The 19968-nt window shown below is 39.8% G+C and overlaps 1 protein-coding gene across 1 annotated transcript in view; it reads right to left on the bottom strand.

Annotated features, from left to right (window-relative positions):
- LIN28B (lin-28 homolog B) overlaps positions 1 to 19968 on the bottom strand; it is a 63354-nt gene that overhangs the window by 30125 nt on the left and 13261 nt on the right. Inside the window, exon 3 of the mRNA XM_040350166.1 lies at positions 2099 to 2283. Within this exon, the coding sequence (XP_040206100.1) occupies positions 2099 to 2283 (185 nt within the window). The remainder of the gene's footprint in view (positions 1 to 2098; positions 2284 to 19968) is intronic.

Here is a 19968-nt window from a genome sequence, read left to right as displayed (position 1 = left end):
AAAGGATCCATTTTTATTTAAGGGCCTTGTGATTACCTCACGTTGCCTAGCAACACAAGCACCAAGGTCTCTAAAGCTCTACCTGACACTGCAGATCATGGAAGACCCGCATTTTCAAGTTGCCAGGCAACCATTACATTATAAAATCCTGGCGAGAAACTAAACCAACAATTCAGCAAAGAATATGTCCAATTCTGAAAAAAAAAGGTTTGAATGCCTGATTATTTTAATCACTCCATTATTTCTTTAGAACTTGTGTAAAATACAACTATTTTTGACAGTGGGACAGGTTTAGAAAAAAAGCCTCCGTGTTGCACTTCGTGGGGTTAGACAAACATTTAGTTTTTTAAAAGAAACAACTATACTATGAGTATTACCTATACTTCTGGGGGGTTGGGAAAAAATTCCCTGGCGCCCAATTTTTATTTACAAACCAAGCGCTTTACAAAAACGGATGAATCACAGATTGCAGCTTTAAAATGTGGATTTTTAGTGTTGCAGTAAACCCTTTATCCATGAATAACTTACAAAGGGCAGCCACGGAAAAGCACATGTCTCCTGTTGAGGACCCTGGGCATGTTACAAACTCCCATACACACGGACTATGCAGAATGCCCTGACCTTTTACCCCGCTGCTGCTTCTCCATCGCACTTGCCGGCATTTTCTGAATGTCAAAATGATAGCTAGGAAAAAGTGCTGCTGTTAAAGTGTCACTAAACCCATATCACTCACTATCAATAAATGGTGTATTACATGCTGTTCATACTCAGTCACTAAGAGTTTTGTTTTCTGTAAAAAACCTGGTTGATCCTGCTGCTCTCTATCTCCCCCTTCTGTTCATGTCCCCAGTTCAGCTAGGGACTTTGCAGAGCAGCGTTGGCAGCTCTGCACACGCTCAGTTTTTAGTGAGTTTCTATGCTGAGCATGTCCTTCCCATCAGATCAGAGCAGCCCATATGACTAGAGTCACACATGCGGGTGTATACATAGTGGTAAATGACAGCTCACTCGCTCCATCCTCCTCCATGCCCACAAACCAGCTAAACACAATAGGGGGGCTGGAAAAGAGCTGGGTCATGTGACAACTGTATATCATTTTTTTGAATCGTGTATCGTGTGTATGTGGCATAAGGCTGGGATTACACTGATAGACATGACTATCATCCTACTTTGCCCTTCGACATCAGTGTAACATTGCTCCTACTTCCATCCGACTTGAATGAACAAGATAAGATTTTGCTCCAACTTTGAGATAATATTTTCCTTTGACCAATCAAAACAATCCAAGTGTGAAAAATTATATTTACTGCTGCTGTAATCGCCATGTTGGATGTCACAAGTCGGATGGTTGGGACAAGGATCCTACTTTAATCTGACTTCAAGTAGTACTGAGTAGTACAGGGAGCATTTTCAAAGTCGGACCACTTGTGTCAGACCAGTTAAGACTGCTCCTATAGGGAAACATTGATTTTCACACGTCATGTGACATGAGCTCCCAATGTCAGCATGTTTGCCGTACAAGTGTGAACCCAGGCTAAAAGGATACATTAAAAAAAAATGTAACAAACACCTCATACTTACATGCCCTGTGGAATTGTCAGCCCCGTTTATCCTCTTCCGGAGTCCCCCGCTGGTGCTCCTGGCTCCCACCACCTCCCAGGTGCCCACCATAGCAAGTAGCTTGCTATGGAAGCACTTGTGTGGGCTCGCTCCCACGCCGGCTCTGTGTGTCCAAAAGACACACAAAGTATGGCTTAGACTCATCCCTGCTCCATGCCCACTGGCTGTGATTGGCAGCAGTGGGAGCCAATGGCTTCTACTGCTGTCTCTGGGAAAATGAGGAGGAGAGAGAGCAGAGAGAGCTGCTGCTCACATGTCTTCTCTCCTTTTCTGATTGCTTGAATTTTTTCGATTTACAGTGCTGTCAAAAAAAAAAAAAAACTTCTAGTAAAGTATATATTTTATTTGTTATTGTTTTTATAGCTATCTAGTATTTGTTAGCATTTTGACATATAAAACGGATTAATAAAGAGCTTGTAACACCCTATATTTACAAGCAATATTGGATGGGATCAAGAAAAATGATCAGTGAACTTACCTATCTCCTTTTGGCTTTCTTTTTTGAACCATCTTTCCCTTGGGTCTTCTTTCACTTCCTATGCAGGGATTGCCTCCTGGGCCTGTCACCCGTAATGATTCAAAGCCTTTGGAAGATCTCTTAAATGTGAACTCTACTGGTTCTCCTTCTTTCAGACTTCTAAAACCTTCCATATATAGTTTACTCTGGAAGAAAAAAAAACAGATACAGGTATTGCCAAAGTAAAAGTTACCATTCAACTACAAAAATGCATACCTAAATTTTTATTTTGTAGGCAAGTGGATTTTGAATTCCCTATACAAAACAGAAACATTTAGTAAAAGATAAAAAGAAGATCTAAGATATGACAGTCCCCAATGTACTGTATCACAGCCTATTACTAAACAACCACAGATCCCTTGTCTGTCACACCACATCCCCTCTTAAAAGTCCAGAAAACCAGTGTTTTTGTCTATATATACTTATATACTGTACATTATAAAAATGTCTATTTGTGTTTGTTTTTTTGTTAATTACAAGATCTAAGAACTATTTAAGCAGGTATTGAGAATTTGCGTGTATTACAGATTAAAAATATATTTCATATAAACAAAACCCCCCCAAAAAAATCAGATGTCAGGTATTTTTATAGGGCACAGAGTATGATTGTTAGTATATATATATCTAGCTGTTATTTTTCCCTTTAGACTATCTACAAATCAACCCACTGTACAAGCCTAAAAAACATATTTCACTATAATTAATTACACCTATTTTGTTAAAATGCAGTGTTTTTAAAATAAAAAGGCAATACAAACACTTGAATAAGATGGAAAAGAAAAACGTTTTACTTCTAGCCAGAAAGTTGCAATTGAATGAATCAATAAAAAGTAGGTATTGCAGCAGATAAGAAGTACAGTGCATCCGGAAAGTATTCACAGCATCTCGCTTCTTCCACATTTTGTTATGTTACAGCCGTATTTCAAAATTGATTAAAATCATTATTTTTCAAAAAATTCTGCAAACAATACTCTATAATGACAACGTAAAATAAGTTTATTTGAAATCCTTGCAAATTTAATAAAAAATAAAAAAAAGCCATGTACATAAGTATTCACAGCTTTTGCCATGACATTCAAAAATGAGCTCAGGTGCAACCTGTTTCCACTGATCATCCTTGAGATGTTTCTACAACTTGATTGGAATGCACATGTGGTAAGTTCCATTGATTGGACATGGTTTGGAAAGGCACACACTTGTCTATATAAAAAGGTCCCACAGTGCATGTCAGAGCACAAATCAAACCATGAAATTGTCTGTACACCTATGAGATGGGATTGTTTTGAGGCACAGATCTGGTGAAGGGTACTGAAAATTTTCTGCCACATTGAAGGTCCCAATGAGCACAATCATCTGTAAATGGAACAAGCCAAACTGAGCGATTGGGGGAGAAGGGAGGTGACCAAAGAACCTAATGGTCACTCTGACAGAGCTCCAGCGTTTCTATGTGGAGAGGAGAACCTTCCAGAAGAACAACTATCTCTGCGGTACTCCACCAATCAGGCCTTTATGGTAGAGTGACCAGACAGAAGCCACTCCTCAGTAAAAGGCACATGACAGCCTGCCTAGAGTTTGCCAAAATGCACCCGAAAAACTCACAGACCATGAGAAACAAAAATTCTGGTCTGATGAAAGAAATATTAAACTCTTTGGCCTAAATGGCAACGTCATGTCCGGAGGAAATCAGGCACCACTCATCACATGTTCAATACATCCCTACAGTGAAGCATTTTGGTGGCAGCATTGTGCAGTGGGGATGTATTTTAGTGGCAGGAACTGGGAGACTAGTCAGGATCAAGGGAAAGATAAATACAGCAATGTACAGGAGACATCCTGGACCTCAGACTTCCAACAAGACCCTAAGCACACAGCCAAGCTAACAAATGGAGTTTCTATGGGACAACTCTGTGAATGTCCTTGAGTGGCCCAGCCAGAGCCCAGACTTGAACCCGATTAAGCATCTCTGGAGAGATCTAAAAATGGCTGTGCACCGATGCTCCCCATCCAACCTGATGGCACTTTAGAGGTCTTGCAAAGAAGAATGGGAGAAACTGCCCAAAAATCAGTGTGCTAAGCTTGTAGCAACACTGTAGGCTGTAACAAAACGTGGAAAAAGTGAAACGCTGTGAATACTTTCTGGATGCACTGTAAATTACATTTTTTTTCAGTTTTTTATTCAATAGGATCAAAAATGTGAGAGGTTTGTGAGCGTTTATCTGCATTTTTTGACGTTCAAGCGTTTTTTGCTGAAAAATTCTTCGCAGACCGCACTCGTTTTTTTTTTTTTTTTTACAGCAGAAAAACTCCCCTGCCAAAAACAGTTGATAAAAGCCCATGATGGAAAAATGTATAGACTGTAGGAAAAAAAAGGTCTGACGCCAAAAACAGCAGCTGTAAAAACGTCCAGTGTGCACCAGGCCTAATGATAAAAAATAGGCATTTGAGGCATTGAGAGTATTACAGACACGCTTTACCAAAAACAGTGCCTGGTGGGGGTCGTACACATGCTGCAGTTGCAAGCATTTTATTTACAGAAGCAGCAAGAATTATACCTTTGTCGTATTTAGCCAGCTGCACGGCCACTGAACCCATTCATGTAGGGGTGCATGCTGCAGCTGTGCACAGGATTTACAGGATTAAAACAGGCAGTGAGGAGGTAACATATTGCCTGTCAAATGCCCTCTGAAAATCATACTTTGGGGGCAATACAAATGTAAGTCCTAAAGGCCTATTTTTTTACAGCATTTGTTTCAATCAGAACTACTATTCCCCTCGTACAAGTTTATAGGACTGCAATGACGCTTGAAGCGACCAACCTCAAAGCCAAGCTGCATTATTACCCATTGCCTTAAACCCCAATTCACTGAATGAAAATAATCCTGTTCTGGTGACAACTCAAAATTTGGAAATTCTCTTACTTATGGTAATAAAATTCACCAGAACAAAAATAGTAGGGGGCTTCTTTCACACGGGTGTTTCGTAGGTCCGTTTTTCATCAGTCTGGTTATGGATGAATAACGGACAGCAATGCATTCCTATGGGTAAACAGATGATCATCCGCATCCATCCACGTGCATTTTTTTTTTAAATGGATCCAAACCCTATTTTTGTTCCATTTAAAAAGAAAATGGAATGGAGGATAAAACAGATGTAAAACTGACAGATAGTCAGTTTTTGCATTCATTATTGCATTGCGTGGCGGTGTGTACAGTCAGGCTCCCTCACTTGCCGGCGCTGACGGTCATTGCTCTTTTTTTCTCTTTACTTTATAGCACCCAAGAAGGAGCTGTCATTTGGCCCGCCACTGAGTCTTTAATAGGGGCACAGAAATAAAAACCTGTTACTGCATCGCAGAAAAAAAACACATACACAGTATATGCTGGACAGTCACGGCCTCAGGACCCAAGGCACTCTGAAAAAGATGTGGGGCACATGCCCTGGATGCCCAATGCTAGTGAAGGTCATGACACCATGCTAAGTGTTCACACCACTGCACACTTTAAGCAAAACGTTAAAGCTGTATTCCAAGCAAATAGCCAAATACACCATTGCAATACGTAAATGAGGAGAGTGTCAGCTGTAATAGGATTTGTACACAGTCCTGACTGGTGACTTAATTTATTTTTGATGCAGTAAGCAATAGTAAATCGGTCACCTCTCTCAACCTTTAACTGGACAATTAAGGAGCAGCAGCAATAACCACTTAGATCACTCTGCCCCCTATTCTGTCACAATGTTCCTTTTTATGTTCATTCAGTACAGTTGATTGGCTTCTTGCACTGCCCCTCCTTTTTTAGCAGTACAGGGCAAATGTAGGTAATTTTTATAGCTGCAATCAAAATGTGCTGTATTTAAGATTTTATTTCATAAAATACATAAATGCATTGCTTTTTTTATCTTTATTTTTTTAGTTTTGTTATTTTATTTATTAATTATTTTAATTATTAATTATTTATTTTATTTTTATTTATCTATTATTTATTTTATTTTAATATGACAGTACTCTCCTGAAACATTTGAACACACGGACTATATGAAGGACACTTGAAATCCAACTGCAAGAAAAAAAAAATAAAAATTTGCATTGTGCATCAATGACCTTAATTCTAATGGCCCGTACACATGATACGAATATTGTACGAAAAATGTCGTCCAAGGAAGAATCTTACGATAATCAGATCGTTAGTACAGAGCTTTCGAGAGTCAATCATGACAGTTCATCTGATATTATTTTATCGGACATGCGCGAAAAATGTTCTCCTACAATACCAGATCGTACGATTTTTGTTTAGTTAGTACAGTTGTCGTCCGAAAATACAATCCAAATACATTACAACATGTGACATCACTTTTTTTTCCTGACGTACGAGAATTTTGCTACTTGCGAATATAAAGCAAAAAAAGTCGTACGATCTGTCGTGCGATATTCGGATCGTGTGTACGGAGTATTATGCTTTATGCCAAAGACCTCTTCCTAAGCCATTCCACAGTGTAATGGATCAAATGTTCCCTGTTTATGCCCTTGGGCATCGCCCCATGAGTTTTCTGGTCTACGAAAGAGAGGACCCGGCCGCTGGAAGTGTCACCTTCACCAATAGTAGGTGTTCACATTACACAGTCAGTGTGATGAAAGTAAACAGAAAGAAGAGAGAAGAACTGTGATGTGATTTCAGCTTCAGTTAGATAATGTAACTGAGCATTTGGATAGTTTCGTTTATGCCAGTGGTTAGTAGAGGGGTAGAAAGAAGGTAGGTTGCTAATATCTTGGATTTGAGCTTTAAGGTCAAACCCAAAACAACTTTCTTTTATAATTTATTTAAAAATTTATTAAATTGTATAATATTTAAAATTAGATAAAATGAATCATTTCATTCCTACATGCCATTTTACATCCAGTGGCAGAGCTACACACTGCAGTATGTTTTGGACCAGTACTTTCCTTAGGCTACATTTCCATGGACGTCCGTGCTCCCACAATTCCCCAGCCACTGAGCCCGACATTGTTTTTGGTGCACTTTATCACATAGAATTACTATGCAGTTCCATTAAATATTGGTCCACACTATACTATTGATTTTAGTTGCTTCCCCTCATGGTGCATGCAGTGCCATTTTGAACTGAGTGTTACTGTGCCTCATGGCATTTTCTGCCCTACAGTTAAAATAGGCCCAGCATACTTTTTAAGCAAATGCCTGCAATATAATGTGTAGGAGACCATAATGACAAGCCCTTAATCATATTCCTTTCTCATCAGAAGGTAGACATCATCTGAAAGAAATTGTACTGTCCATATATAAAAATGTAACCTCAAAATGTACATTGATATTAGTATTCACTTGCAGGTTATTTGTTCTGCCCATCATTGTCTCTATGACAGCAGCAGAATGTACCATGCAATCTCATCGCTGTCATAGTATTCAAATGTTGGGTGAGATTTTATTTAAAAAATTCCAACCCAACCAAAACAAAGCTAGCCTCTCATGACCTGCCAACAAAATGATGTTGATTTACTAAAACTGGAAAGTGCAAAATCTGGTGCAGCTGTGCATGATAGACAATCAGCTTCTAACTTCAGCTTGTTTAATGACGTTTTGACAAAACAACCTGGATTCTGGTTTCTAGGCAGAACTGCACCCAATATTGCACTCTCCAGCTTTAGTAAATCAACCCCAATGTCTGTGTTTATTACCAGAGATCTATAGGACTCTGTCAAAAACACTCTGCAAAAATGCAATACAAGAATACTTGTTTCCTGTTTCTGTTTCTCCTTCTCCCTCTAAACAGCAGTGAGCAATTTGTCTTACAGGTAACCACTGTCCTGCCCTATATAGAAAGAATAAAACCAAAAATAAATTACTTGTAACAGCCTTTACAAAGTAATACATCAATGAGCTTAACAGGTTCTAATTTCACATAATATAGAGGAAGAAGTAGTAAGCATTATTTATTACATAAAGGAATAGGTACAGGATTGACGAGAATAAGGTATACAAGCTTGTGAGATACCTTGCATGTTCACGTTACTTTCTAATACACAGAACGTTAGTAGGTCCTAGCTAAACCTGTTATAAAGGTTTAGCTAGGACTGCCTAAGCTGCCTGATGTCACACCCAGGAAGTTTGTACCCGCCGTGGTCTTGTAAGAGCGTTTCTATGCTGCCCGTCGTATTGGTCCTCCGTAGATCGGCTGTTCCATCTTTCACTGCGGGATACTGATCAGGCTCGATTGACCCTATATCCACATAAGATCAGGATTTTATCTCCCTCCCTGCCCTATGTGCCATAATTGTATAGAGGACTTATGAGTTTTCCATCTATGGCAGCACACCTTTCCACCACCTGGCAGATCACATGCCTTTTCTAAGGTACCCATATTGACAAGCAAGTTTACTTTTGACATCATGCAATGGAGGATTGTATTTGTTTTTAAATATTCATGGCATCATTAAATTGAGACTTATTTATTTATGCCTGTTTGTTCATTTAGTCCGCACTAGAATTAGCCCACATTAGCACTTTATATATGGTTGCTTCTGACTCTTTATATTTGTGGACGTGTGTCCATTGGCCAGCGGGGGTGCCAATCAGCAGGTCCGGCGGACTCTATGTCCGCCGGCCACCTGCGATCGTTCCCCGCAGTGACAGAACAGAGATCTGCCATAGCAAACAAGGCAGATCTTCGTTCTGTCAGGGAATGACTCACAGATCCTGTCTTTCTGCTATGCATTCTGATCTGTGTGTTGTTCCAGGCAGCCCATCCATCATACAGTTAGAACACACAGTGAGGGAACACATTTAACCCCTTGATCGCCCCTGATGTTAACCCCTTCCCTGTCAGTGCCATTAGTACAATGTCAGTGCATATTATTAGCACTGATCACTGTAATAATGTCACTGGTTCCCAAAAAAAGGATACAAAATGTCAGTTAGGTGCCCGATCTGTCTGCTGCATAGTCGCAGTCCAGCTAAAAAAAAAAAAAAATCGCAGATTTTTTTAGTCACCGCCATTGCTAGTAAAATAAATAATAATAAAAAAAATTTAAATGGCATAATTGTATCCCCTATTTTGTAGGTGCTATAACTTTTGCGCAAACCAATCAATATACGCTTATTGCGATTTTTTTAACAAAAATATGTAGAAGAATACATATAGGCCTAAACTGAGAAAAAAACATTGGGATATTTATTATAGCAAAAAGTAAAAGATAGTGTGTTTTTCTTTAAATTGTTGCTGTTCTTTTGTTTATAGCGCAAAAAATAAAAACCGCAGAGGTGATCAAATACTACCAAAAGAAAGCTCTATTTGTGGGGAAAAAAGGATGCAAATTTTGTTTTGGTACAACATCGCAGGACCACACAATTGTCAGTTAGACCCCTTTCACACTGAGGCGTTTTCCAGGCGGTACAGCGCTAAAAATAGCGCTGCTGAAAAACTCCTGCCCAGCAACCTAAATGTGAAAGCCCGAGGGCTTTCACACTGAGGCGATGCGCTGGCATCTTTGGAGCAGCATCTTTGGAGCGGTGAGAGGAGTGGTATGGATACCGCTCCTTCACATTTAAAACAATGGGAAACCGCGAGAATACTGCCTGCAATGTGCCTCTGCAGAGGCGCTTTGCGGGCGGTATTAACCCTTTATCGGCCGCTAGCGGGGGTTAATACCGCACCGCTAGCGGGCGAATCCGACGGTATAGCGCCGCCGCAGTGTGAAAGGGGCCTTAAAGCGACGCAGTGCCAAATTGTAAAAAGTGCTCTGGTCAGGAAGGGGGTAAAATCTTCCAGGGCTGAAGCGGTTAAAAAAAAATTATACACACATATAATGTGTGTGTGATAGATAGAGAAAGAGAGAGAATAAAGAATTGAATACCCCCTCAGGGACTGTATGTAAAATATATATATATATATATATTTTTTTTTTTTTCATTTCTTCACTTTCCAAAAACGATGACAAAATTACAACTTCAAAAAACTCACCATACCTCTTTCTAAATGCCTTGGACTGTCTATATTCCAAAAAGGGGTCATATGGGGAATATTTGTACTGCCCTGACATTTTTGGCCTCAAGAAATGAGATAGGCTGTTAGTACAACAGGACTGATCAATTTATAGATATATACCATAGTTTGTGGACTCTAACTTTACTACAGACTAAATACTATACACTGATTTGGGTCATTTCCACCAAAGAAATGTAACAGAATACATTTTGGCTGAAATTTATGAAGAACAATTATTTATTTGAAAAATTGTATAACAGAAACAAAGAAAAGCGCATTTTTTTCTAAATTTTCATTTTTTTTTTGTTTATTTAGCAAAAAAATAAAATAAACTGTTGATCAACTACCAAAAGAAAGCTCTAGTTGTGTGAACAAACTTTTAAAAACTTTTAAAAAAGAGTTCGGGTACAGTGTTGCATGACCATGCAATTATCATTCAAAGTGTCACAGCGCTGAAAGCTGAAAATTGGGCCTAGGCAGGAAGGGGGTAAAAGTGCCGAGCATTGAAAGGGTTAAATAGAACTTTAGGCAAACAGATAAATACACCAGAGCATGTATACAGCTGAAAAAACTCCTCTCAAAATGCACTAGTTCTGGAGAGTTTATTGACTGCAGAAAAAAACATCAGAAGCCAAAAACAGCAGCTGTAAAAACGTCCAGCATGCATTAGGTCTAAAACGTGAAATGTGGCTTTAAAAGCCCTCACTGACCTCTGGAGCTGCAGGTACTATGAAGTAATTAATCCTCAGAAATCACATCAGGCATTCTCAAGTCTGTTTCTAACAGCTTACAGCACCTAGTATTTGGCCACATTAAAAGGCTGTCCTCTGGTAGCTCTCAGGCCTCGTACACACGACCGAGAATCTCGTCGTAAAAGAAACGTTGTTTTCCTCGACGAGGTTCTTGTCAAGTTTGACGAGAATCTTGTCAAGCTTTCCTTGCATACACACTGTCAAGACAAAATCTTGTCGTTCTCAAACGCGGTGACGTACAACACGTACGACAGCACTATAAAGGGGAAGTTCGATTCCACTGGCGCCACCCTTGGGGCCGCTTTTGCTAATCTCATGTTACCGCGTGTTAAGTAAACGTTTGGTGAGAGACGATTCGCGCTTTTCAGTCTCTTACAGCGTGACGAATGTGCTATCTCCATTACGAATACTACTTTTACCGAAGGTGCACTCCCGTCTCATACTTTATTCTGAGCATGCGCGGGTTTCTAAGCATACACACAAACGTGTTTCTCGTCGTAAACCAGCCCGGCGAGAAACACGACAAGGAAATTGAGACTCCAGACGAGATCCACAACAGTTTCCTCGACGAAGAACATACACACAACCGTTTTCCTCTGCAAAAATGCTCTGCCAGCATTTTTCTTGATGGATTTTGCCGAGGCTTCAAGGTTAATTTCTCAACAGTGCCTGTAGCTACAGAACTATAGTAACTTAACATCTGACCAGGCAGATCTCTTGTATCCAAAGAGTGTTAAAGAGTACTGTTTTTTGTACAGCTTCACATTTTGTGGGGATTACTCTAAACTTCCTAATGTGGCTGCAGGGGGAACCAGAAATGTAAACAGTAAACAGTGGTTACTGACCATGGTTTCTCCTTGATTAACTTTTTCATCACCACAATAAAAGTTATGTTTTGGCAGGTACAGTGACAGGATTGAAAAACAAACTTGCCCCTGTTTGTTTTATGTTAATCCCCCTACTTTATGAGAAGATTGTAAAAAGTGGCCTGGGTGGTTCTAAACTTTCTATTCTGTGTTGAAATATGCTGCTCCCCCACCTCCTTGCCTCGCATTGGAGGGGGCTCCACTGTTCAGGATGGTCAATGGTGAAGCAGATCAGGGAACATCTTTGCCCTTTCACTCCTTTTGCAAATGGACTGAACCTGAAGTGCCTACTTTGTGAACATTTACATGTCAAACTTTTGGAAAAGATTACTGGTGCACAAGCAGGTGGAGAGGGCTGCCTGTCACCATTCTGGGATCAGTTACAGGGGAGAAATTACGGTTCTAATAGACCCATGATGTTTCCCAAAGCATCTGTCACTGCTATTACATAAGAGGCTTACCAGCCCTCTCATGATAGTAGCAAAAAAAAAAAATTAAAATAATTTATAATTAGTAAACAAATTAAATAAATTCCCCAGCATACAGCTACAAACATATACCCAGGTATGCACATAAACATTGCATTACAAATTAGATATTCCACCACACACACAAAAGAGGTAAAATAAAAGTAATTGTAGGGCTGCCCTTTTCATCCAACGCTAAATAAATAGATCAGCTATAATGATTTTTAAGGGGAGCAGAAACGGGTATTTTTTTTTAAATCAATGCCGTACTTACCGTTGTAGAGATAGATGTTCTCCCGCCACTTCCGGGTATGGGCTGCGGGACAGGGCGTTCCTATTTGATTGACAGGCTTCCGACGGTCGCATCCAGCGCGTCACGAGTTTCCGAAAGTAGCCGAACGTCGGTGCGCAGGCACAGTATAGAGCCACACCGACATTCGGCTTCTTTCGGCACCTGGTGACGCGCTGTATGCGACCGTCGGAAGGCTGTCAATCAAATAGGAACGCCCAGTCCCGAAGATCATACCCGGAAGCGGCGGGAGAACATTGATCTCTAAAACGATAAGTACGGTATTGATTTTAAAAAAAAAAAAACGGTTTGTGCTCCCCTTAATTAGCCTAAATATAATGTTAAAAAAAACATTTCGGGTGAACTCCCGCTTTAAGCTGATGGTCTTTTCTTTTGTAATTATCACTTTTACTACTGGTCTACTATTGAACTGAACTCCCAGGATGGTGGGTAAAAATGGCTATTATACAAATATACATGATTGACCATACAGTGAATTCATATTTATACAAATTAGTTTGCGTAATAAATATTTTAGTTTTTTTTTTAGCTTTTTTTGTCTGTCTTATCTACTTAATATAAAAATATATTCTGGGTATTTTAAAATATCAAGTATTAAACATATCAAATTAAAGCTTTATACAGTATGTGCTAGAAATGGTGTAAAACAACATTTTGGTGTGCAAATCTTTAAAGAAGTGTACTTTTCCCTACCAAAATTCAAAATTTGATCTGGTTATGAAGATTTGAATTACTCCTGGATATGAAATGGTTAAAACTCTCACTTGCTTGTTAAGAATATGCAAATACTAAAATGGTCATGATCCAAGCATTGGTGCCCTTAAAAATCCCCATCCTAAAAAACATAGTTAAATCTCCCAGGGGGGGCAAGTGCATGTAGCACTTGGTCTCATTCTGATCCATAACCCTGTTGATGAACTACCATGGTTGACTTCCGGCCCCCTCACCCCATGACAACTATGCCAACCACGTTGTATGCAATTTTCAACCAGCTTCGCTCCAATAAAGCCTTGATCCACAATTCCATATCGGTTATGGGACCTTAATTTTCTTAAAAGAACGGGTTCACCTTTAGTAACATGTTACAACCATAATAAGGGTGTAAAATGTTACTAGGCATTATCCACCCTCACCCACCTGTGACATTGAGGGGGAGATCCTCTCCCCCCGTAACCACTGTCACATTTTAAAACACAGGCAGCTATGCTGGGCTCCGCTAGCTGTGTTGTTTATTTTTAGAGATCAATGAATGAATGAACTACAAGCCCCATCTGCCGCCTCTGTGATGAACTTCCTTGTAGTGTATTCACTCTTCCTGCAGTTCTGAAACTGACAGCCTGTATGGCGGTATGGGCACAGATCAGCAGGAAGAAAATGCAAGAGCCTGAAATTGTGCCCGCAATCAAAATTATATATATATATTGCACCTTTTGAGTCTTCCATCAAGAACATTCCTCAGCCTCTTCCTGGCACGTGCAGGAGTGGTGTTTACATCCTGAAGCTGACCATAGATGAGTCAATTTCTTTTTGTTCAACCAGCGGGTCCCCATCCACACATTTGAGGTGGATGGGAGAATCCTCCTGCTGTAACATTGTATTCTAACGGCGGAGAGACTTCCCCGCTGTTAGAATACACTAATCAGCGTTGCAGGCTAGAGGAAATTTCCAAGCAGAGTGGTTGTATAGAAGTGACTTGGTAGATCAATTTCTGTACAACCACAGTGCCAATACATTCTGAACCAGCAGAATTTTGATTAATCTATGGGCAGCTTAAGTTGTGTGATCCTAAACCTGACTACAGGCTGATCTTTTAATGTACAGGAAGCATGAATGTGCTTTCAATACTTTACAGTTCCAGCTCAGGGAGTAACCAGCAAAAATATTACCATGCCAAGGCACACATACATTCAACAGAGAGCACAAATGAAGCAGGTGACCTCTAGTCCTGAAGCATCTATACAAGTCTCTGCTAGTAGAAATACACATATATCAGAAAGTTCTCCTACGGATATGGATGGGGATGGAAACAACCACAAAAACTAGAAAAAGAAATAACAGTAAAATAAGTGTCCCCCAGCCTTATTTTGTGCTGGACCTGCTGGCCACAACTGTGGTCCAGCACTAACCAAGTAGTGCACTGATAAGCTTCTTCTAGAATACTGACAAACAATGCCTCAGCATTGTATTTGTAGAGGAAGTGCCATGAGGTCACAGTACTTCCTGCCAGCTCGGAGGCTAGGGCAGACTTGATGAAGCTCTGTCATGGTTTTCTCGGTGGCAACAAGTCACTGCTGTAGTGATATATTGCTTCCTGATCACAGCATTATTAGAAGTGATCTGTTACTAAAAGTATGTAGAAAAAGAAAAAAGGATGTGTGAAATGAAATGTGTAAATTAAAACAAAATTGGATGACATTGGCATTACTGTTTGAGCAAACACTGACATGAATACAATGTCATTCACAAAGATCTCTTGAAAAAAACAACACCTTGCCGTCACCTTATACATGGTGGTCCTGCATCGTATGTGATAACATTTCAATCCATATATGGGCACCCTGGTTGTACAGAAGTTGGGTTTTTCCTATCGACCTGGCTATAGCTGATCATTGGGGGTTTTCTTTATTTCTTTAGTTGGAAGAAAGGAAGGAAGCAGAGAAGGAAGGGAAATAAACAAATAAAGAGAAAGGAAGGAAAGGTAGGAAGGGAAATGAATGAAGAGAAAGGAAGGAAATGAAGGGGGGAAGGGAAATGAATGAAGAGAAAGGAAGGAAGGATTGAAAAAGAAAGAAGGAAGGAAGAAAGAAAGAGAAATTAAGGAAGAAAGAGAAGATAAGGAAGAAAGAGAAAGGAAGGAAGAAAGAAAGAGAAAGGAAGGAATAAAAGGATAGAAGAAAGAGAAAAAAAATGAAGATAAAGGAAGAGAAATTGAGGCAAGGAGGAAGGAAGAGAAAGGGAGGCAAGAAGGAAAGAAGAGAAAGGAAGGAAAGAAGGGGAAAAAGAAGAAAGAAAAGAAAGAAAGAAAGAGAAAGGAAGTAAGGAAGAAACAGAGGAAGGAAGGAAGAGAAAGGAAGGAAGGAAGGAAAGAAAGAAGGAAACGAAAGAAGAAAATAAGGGGGAAAATAAGGAAGGAAGGAAAGAAAGAAGAGAAAGGATGGAAGGAAGAGAAAAAATGGAAGATAAGGGAAGAGAAATAGAGACAATAAGGAAGGAATAGAAAGGAAGGAAAGAAGGGAAAAAATAAGAAAAAGAAAGAAAGAGAAAGGAAGGAAGCAAGGAAGAAAGAGGGGAAGGAAGAGAAAGGAAGGAAGGGAAAGGAAAGTGAGGAAGGAAGGAAGGGGATAGAAGGAAGAGAAAAAAAAGAAGGGAAAGGGAGACAATAAGGAAGAAAAGGGGGAAAAAAAGAAAATAAGGGAAAGAAAGAATGAAAAGAAAGAAAGAGAAGGGATGGAAGGATGGGAGAGGAAGGGAAAGGAAGGAAGGAAGGAAAGAAGGGAAATGAAGGAAGGAAGAGAAAGGGAGGAAAAGAAAGGAAGGCAGAGAAAGAAAGAAAGAAAGAAAGAAAGAAAGAAAGAAAGAAAGAAAGAAAGGACGAAAGGAAGGCCGAGAAAAGAAGGAAGGAAGGAAGGAAGGGAAAGGAAGCCGTAGAAAGAAACAAATTAAGAGAAAGGAAGGAAGGAAAGAGAAAGGAAGGAAGACAAGAAGAAAGGAAGGAAGGAAAAGAAGGAAGGGAAGAAAAGAAAAAGGGACTGAAAAACTGCAAACATATTACATTTTTGTTTTTGGGTATATTTATCCATTAAAAGTTAGAAGAGCAGTGTATATATATATATATATATATATATATATATATATATATATATATATATATTCTTTATTTTTCTTCCATTTTATACTACTTACATTTTCTTTAACACCTTGCATTCCAATACTTGAACCATTTTATCATCCAATTTTCTTGTACGCCAATTCAGATTTGATTCAATTTGGTTTTTTTTAGATGCTTATTTTTGATTTAATAATATTCACCTCTATGCCATCTAAGGTAACAAAGTTCCTGCCTTTATTTCAGCGTTGCAATACGCACTCATTTAGTCCCTGTTCACATTAGAACGATTTCTGGTGTGCCCTAGGTTTTGACATGGAGCCGGGGTTCCACCTTCTGGTTGACCATAGCTTTAGACCTGTATAGCACCCTATGGCCAACTTAACATATGTTGTGTCAATGCGAGCGCTCACTCATGATCTAGTGCCTGAAGCAACCAGCTTTACTATTGTTTCCAGGCAGAGACCAAGTATAGTCCATCAAGGCTCAGCCAAGGAAGTCCAAAAATTCACAGGAAAAATCGTATGTATTGTACTGAAGTCAGTTTAATATGTCTGGGATTTCATTCAAATAGCATGTATGGATGAAGCTTTAAAGGGTTACTAAACCCAGGACCCTGCATTCACTATATCTGGTCTTACACAGAACATGGAAATGCAATTATTTTATTAAATATAAACTGCTAAATACCATTTCTCATCAGCAGTATAGTCTTGTGACTTCTATCAGTGTCTGGTTAAAGCTTGTAGGAGGAGCTTAAATTCTCCTCCGATCATCCTAAAAGGCTGCAGGACCCCTGACCCTCTGTTTGGACAGTGTTGATTGGCCCTGTGCGGATCACATGCACTCCCCCAAGAAAAACAAATGCTCTAGCAATACACACCAAACTGTGCATGTGCAGCTTGTCTCCTAGCCTCAGTTCTCTCAGGGGATGGTTTGGACTCTGTGAAAGAAGAAGAGGGTCAGAGAAGACAGAATCAAACAGCCTTTTTACACAATGCAGAGGATTAACCCCTTAGGTTTCACAGTGAGTATAACAAGCATGCTCTACTGCATATACAGACTGAGTTTACTGTTGTGGGTTTAGTAACACTTTAAGGGCTTTTGAACCAAATTAGTTGACTCAAGGAGGGCAAGAAAGAATGCCCTAAGGTTTATAGGAAACTCTACTAGTGTATGACCAGATTTAGCAGTCGTCTGTTCAAAAACAAATAGGAAACCTTCGGCGTTAAATTGGGGCATACTGAAAACAGTTCACTGATCAAAATATGCAAAAATGATCATGTCAGTTGTGAATGATCGGGATGCCATCTGCTAGAAAAAACGAAACTGGACAGTATCCCCCTCTACATTACCAAATGGCTTTATAACCCGAGCCTGCTGTTACGCTTTGAAAAACAAAACTAATATATGCAAGGAATTAGTAACTGGCTATTTTCTATTTGACAGCAAGAGTGCACTAAGCAGTGCCTAGGAGAGAAAAAAATAGAATGCCAATGTAGTTTTAAAAAGAATGTAAAAGCAGAAAGGTCAACATGCAGAGAATGATTACGTGACAATGTTATTATGCAGGATTTATATTGTGCCAATAGTTTGCACTGTACATTTTGTAAGCATACCAAGGTATTTACCAACAATCCTTACTGCCAAAGAGTGTTGTAAGTATCAAAAGAAAATGGAATAATCATTCAGAAGTATACATTGTTAAGAAGGGGCTTCCTTTTTGTGCTTTGAACTGTAAAACAGTTAAGTCTTGTGTTTAATTTAACCCATTCTACACGCCTCTTAGCATAGAGTGCTGTGGTCCTTGTAAGTGGAGGAAGTTAGAAATGACAGGCAAAAGCAGAGCTCCATAGGGGGTCTGTTTAGTTGGGAAGCAGCAAGGCCCTCCCTACACCTAAGAACTGAAGAAGGCAGCCTCTGGAAGTCATTCTCTAAATTCAGTATATACTGTGAGGTTTCTCTGCTCAATGCCCAATGAAACACATGTTGCAGAGATTTCGAATTTTGCTATTTGTGGTCCTTTCCTCTCGGATCCTGAACTGCAAATGTGGGAAATTGATCTCAGCTGGATTTAAAGCATCAGAATCTAGGATTCTAGGATTGTTCCACAATCCACGCTTTGCTAGGGTGACTGCCAAACTGTTTGTCAGGCCGGACAGAATAAATAATTATATATGCATGTATTTAAGCTAGCTGGTAAGACCATGTCTCTCAGTCCTAGGTTCCTATTACCCAGCAAAGATAACAAAGCCACCATGGGCAAAAAGCTAAAGAAAGCTGTTAAAGTAAGGCTGGGTTGACACTGATGTAAATTGGGTGCGAGTTTCACCACATCCAATTCGCGTGACAGGAGACTATGACCGGCTCTCAATGGAGCCAGGGCGGCCGCAAAGCTCACTTAAAAAGGGTCATGTGCTACTGTGGCTCAGTTTTAGGTGCGAATTCAGCCAAAAAATTCAGACCCGATTCGCACCTGAATCGGTGTAAATGGACGCACTGGACCCCTGCTGTGAGCCGTGGCCGCAGCTAGTGTAATCCCAGACTAAATGATCAAGCTGAATATTTATATAGTTATGAAAAAAAAAGGATAAGCATCATCAGTTATAAGAAATAGCCCAATGACCCTGGAACATATCTTGAGGAATTTATGGTAAAAATAACATTGTTTCTATCAATTACCTGTAAGTTTACTCCCAAATGTAGCAAAAGTTGCAAGTCAACTAAATATATGTAGCTTAAGTGCTGGTTCACACAGGGGCTGCTTCAAAGTAGCCAGACTCCCGTCCGACTCTGAAGCCGCCCCGTACAGAATGACTACAGCACGGCTTGCAAAACGACTTTTGTATAAAAGTCAATGCAAGCTGCTCCGAAGTCGCCCCAAAGTAGTACAGGAACCCTTTTCTAAGTCGGAGCGATTTGAGTCGCTTCTATTAGAATGGTTCCATTGTACTGTCAGGCTGACAAGTTGCCTGACAGGTCGCCTCTGTGTGAACTGGCACTAACTTGTGGAAAGGAAAATTTGCTATCGGAATCATTTTCCAGGGGTCTCCGACTTCAATACGTAGGTCCCGTTCAAACTCGAGTGATTTTTGGCTTGAAGCTTGTATCTGAACAAGCCAATTCCCATTCATTTCAATGGCCCCTGTTCACATATGAGCATTTTGTCACCTAAAGCAAAATGCTTGTTGCTCAAAAAAGTATGAACTGTTTTTTGGCAGATTACAAGTGTTTTTTACCCCAGAGATTGAAAAGAAATGTCTGACTTTTACTTTGTTGCTGGTATTCTGCTCAAACAGCAGCTCTCCAACCCAAATTTCTGCTCCCTCTCCTCCCCCTAGTGCTTTCTATTGGATAATTAAATACACTTCTAATATACTTGTAAAAAGCGGCAAAAATGCTGTCAGCCTGACAGCCAGGTAATATTCAGGGGTGGTCTCTGTTGGAAGCTTTCATATCCCACCACAGGTTTCCTTCAAAGCCAAGCATAGGCACCCCGTTTTGAAATAAATATGGAGATATCGTATCACTGGAGTTTTGTAGGCAAGGATTTAACAAAGATTGCCCCACAAAATTTTTTTAAAAAAGGGAGTACACAGTGGCAGAGTTATATAC

The sequence above is a fragment of the Rana temporaria genome, chromosome 4 (assembly GCF_905171775.1).
Source record: "Rana temporaria chromosome 4, aRanTem1.1, whole genome shotgun sequence".
In the NCBI taxonomy this organism is placed as follows: domain Eukaryota; kingdom Metazoa; phylum Chordata; class Amphibia; order Anura; family Ranidae; genus Rana; species Rana temporaria.
This window is presented reverse-complemented; position numbering and strand designations above follow the sequence as displayed.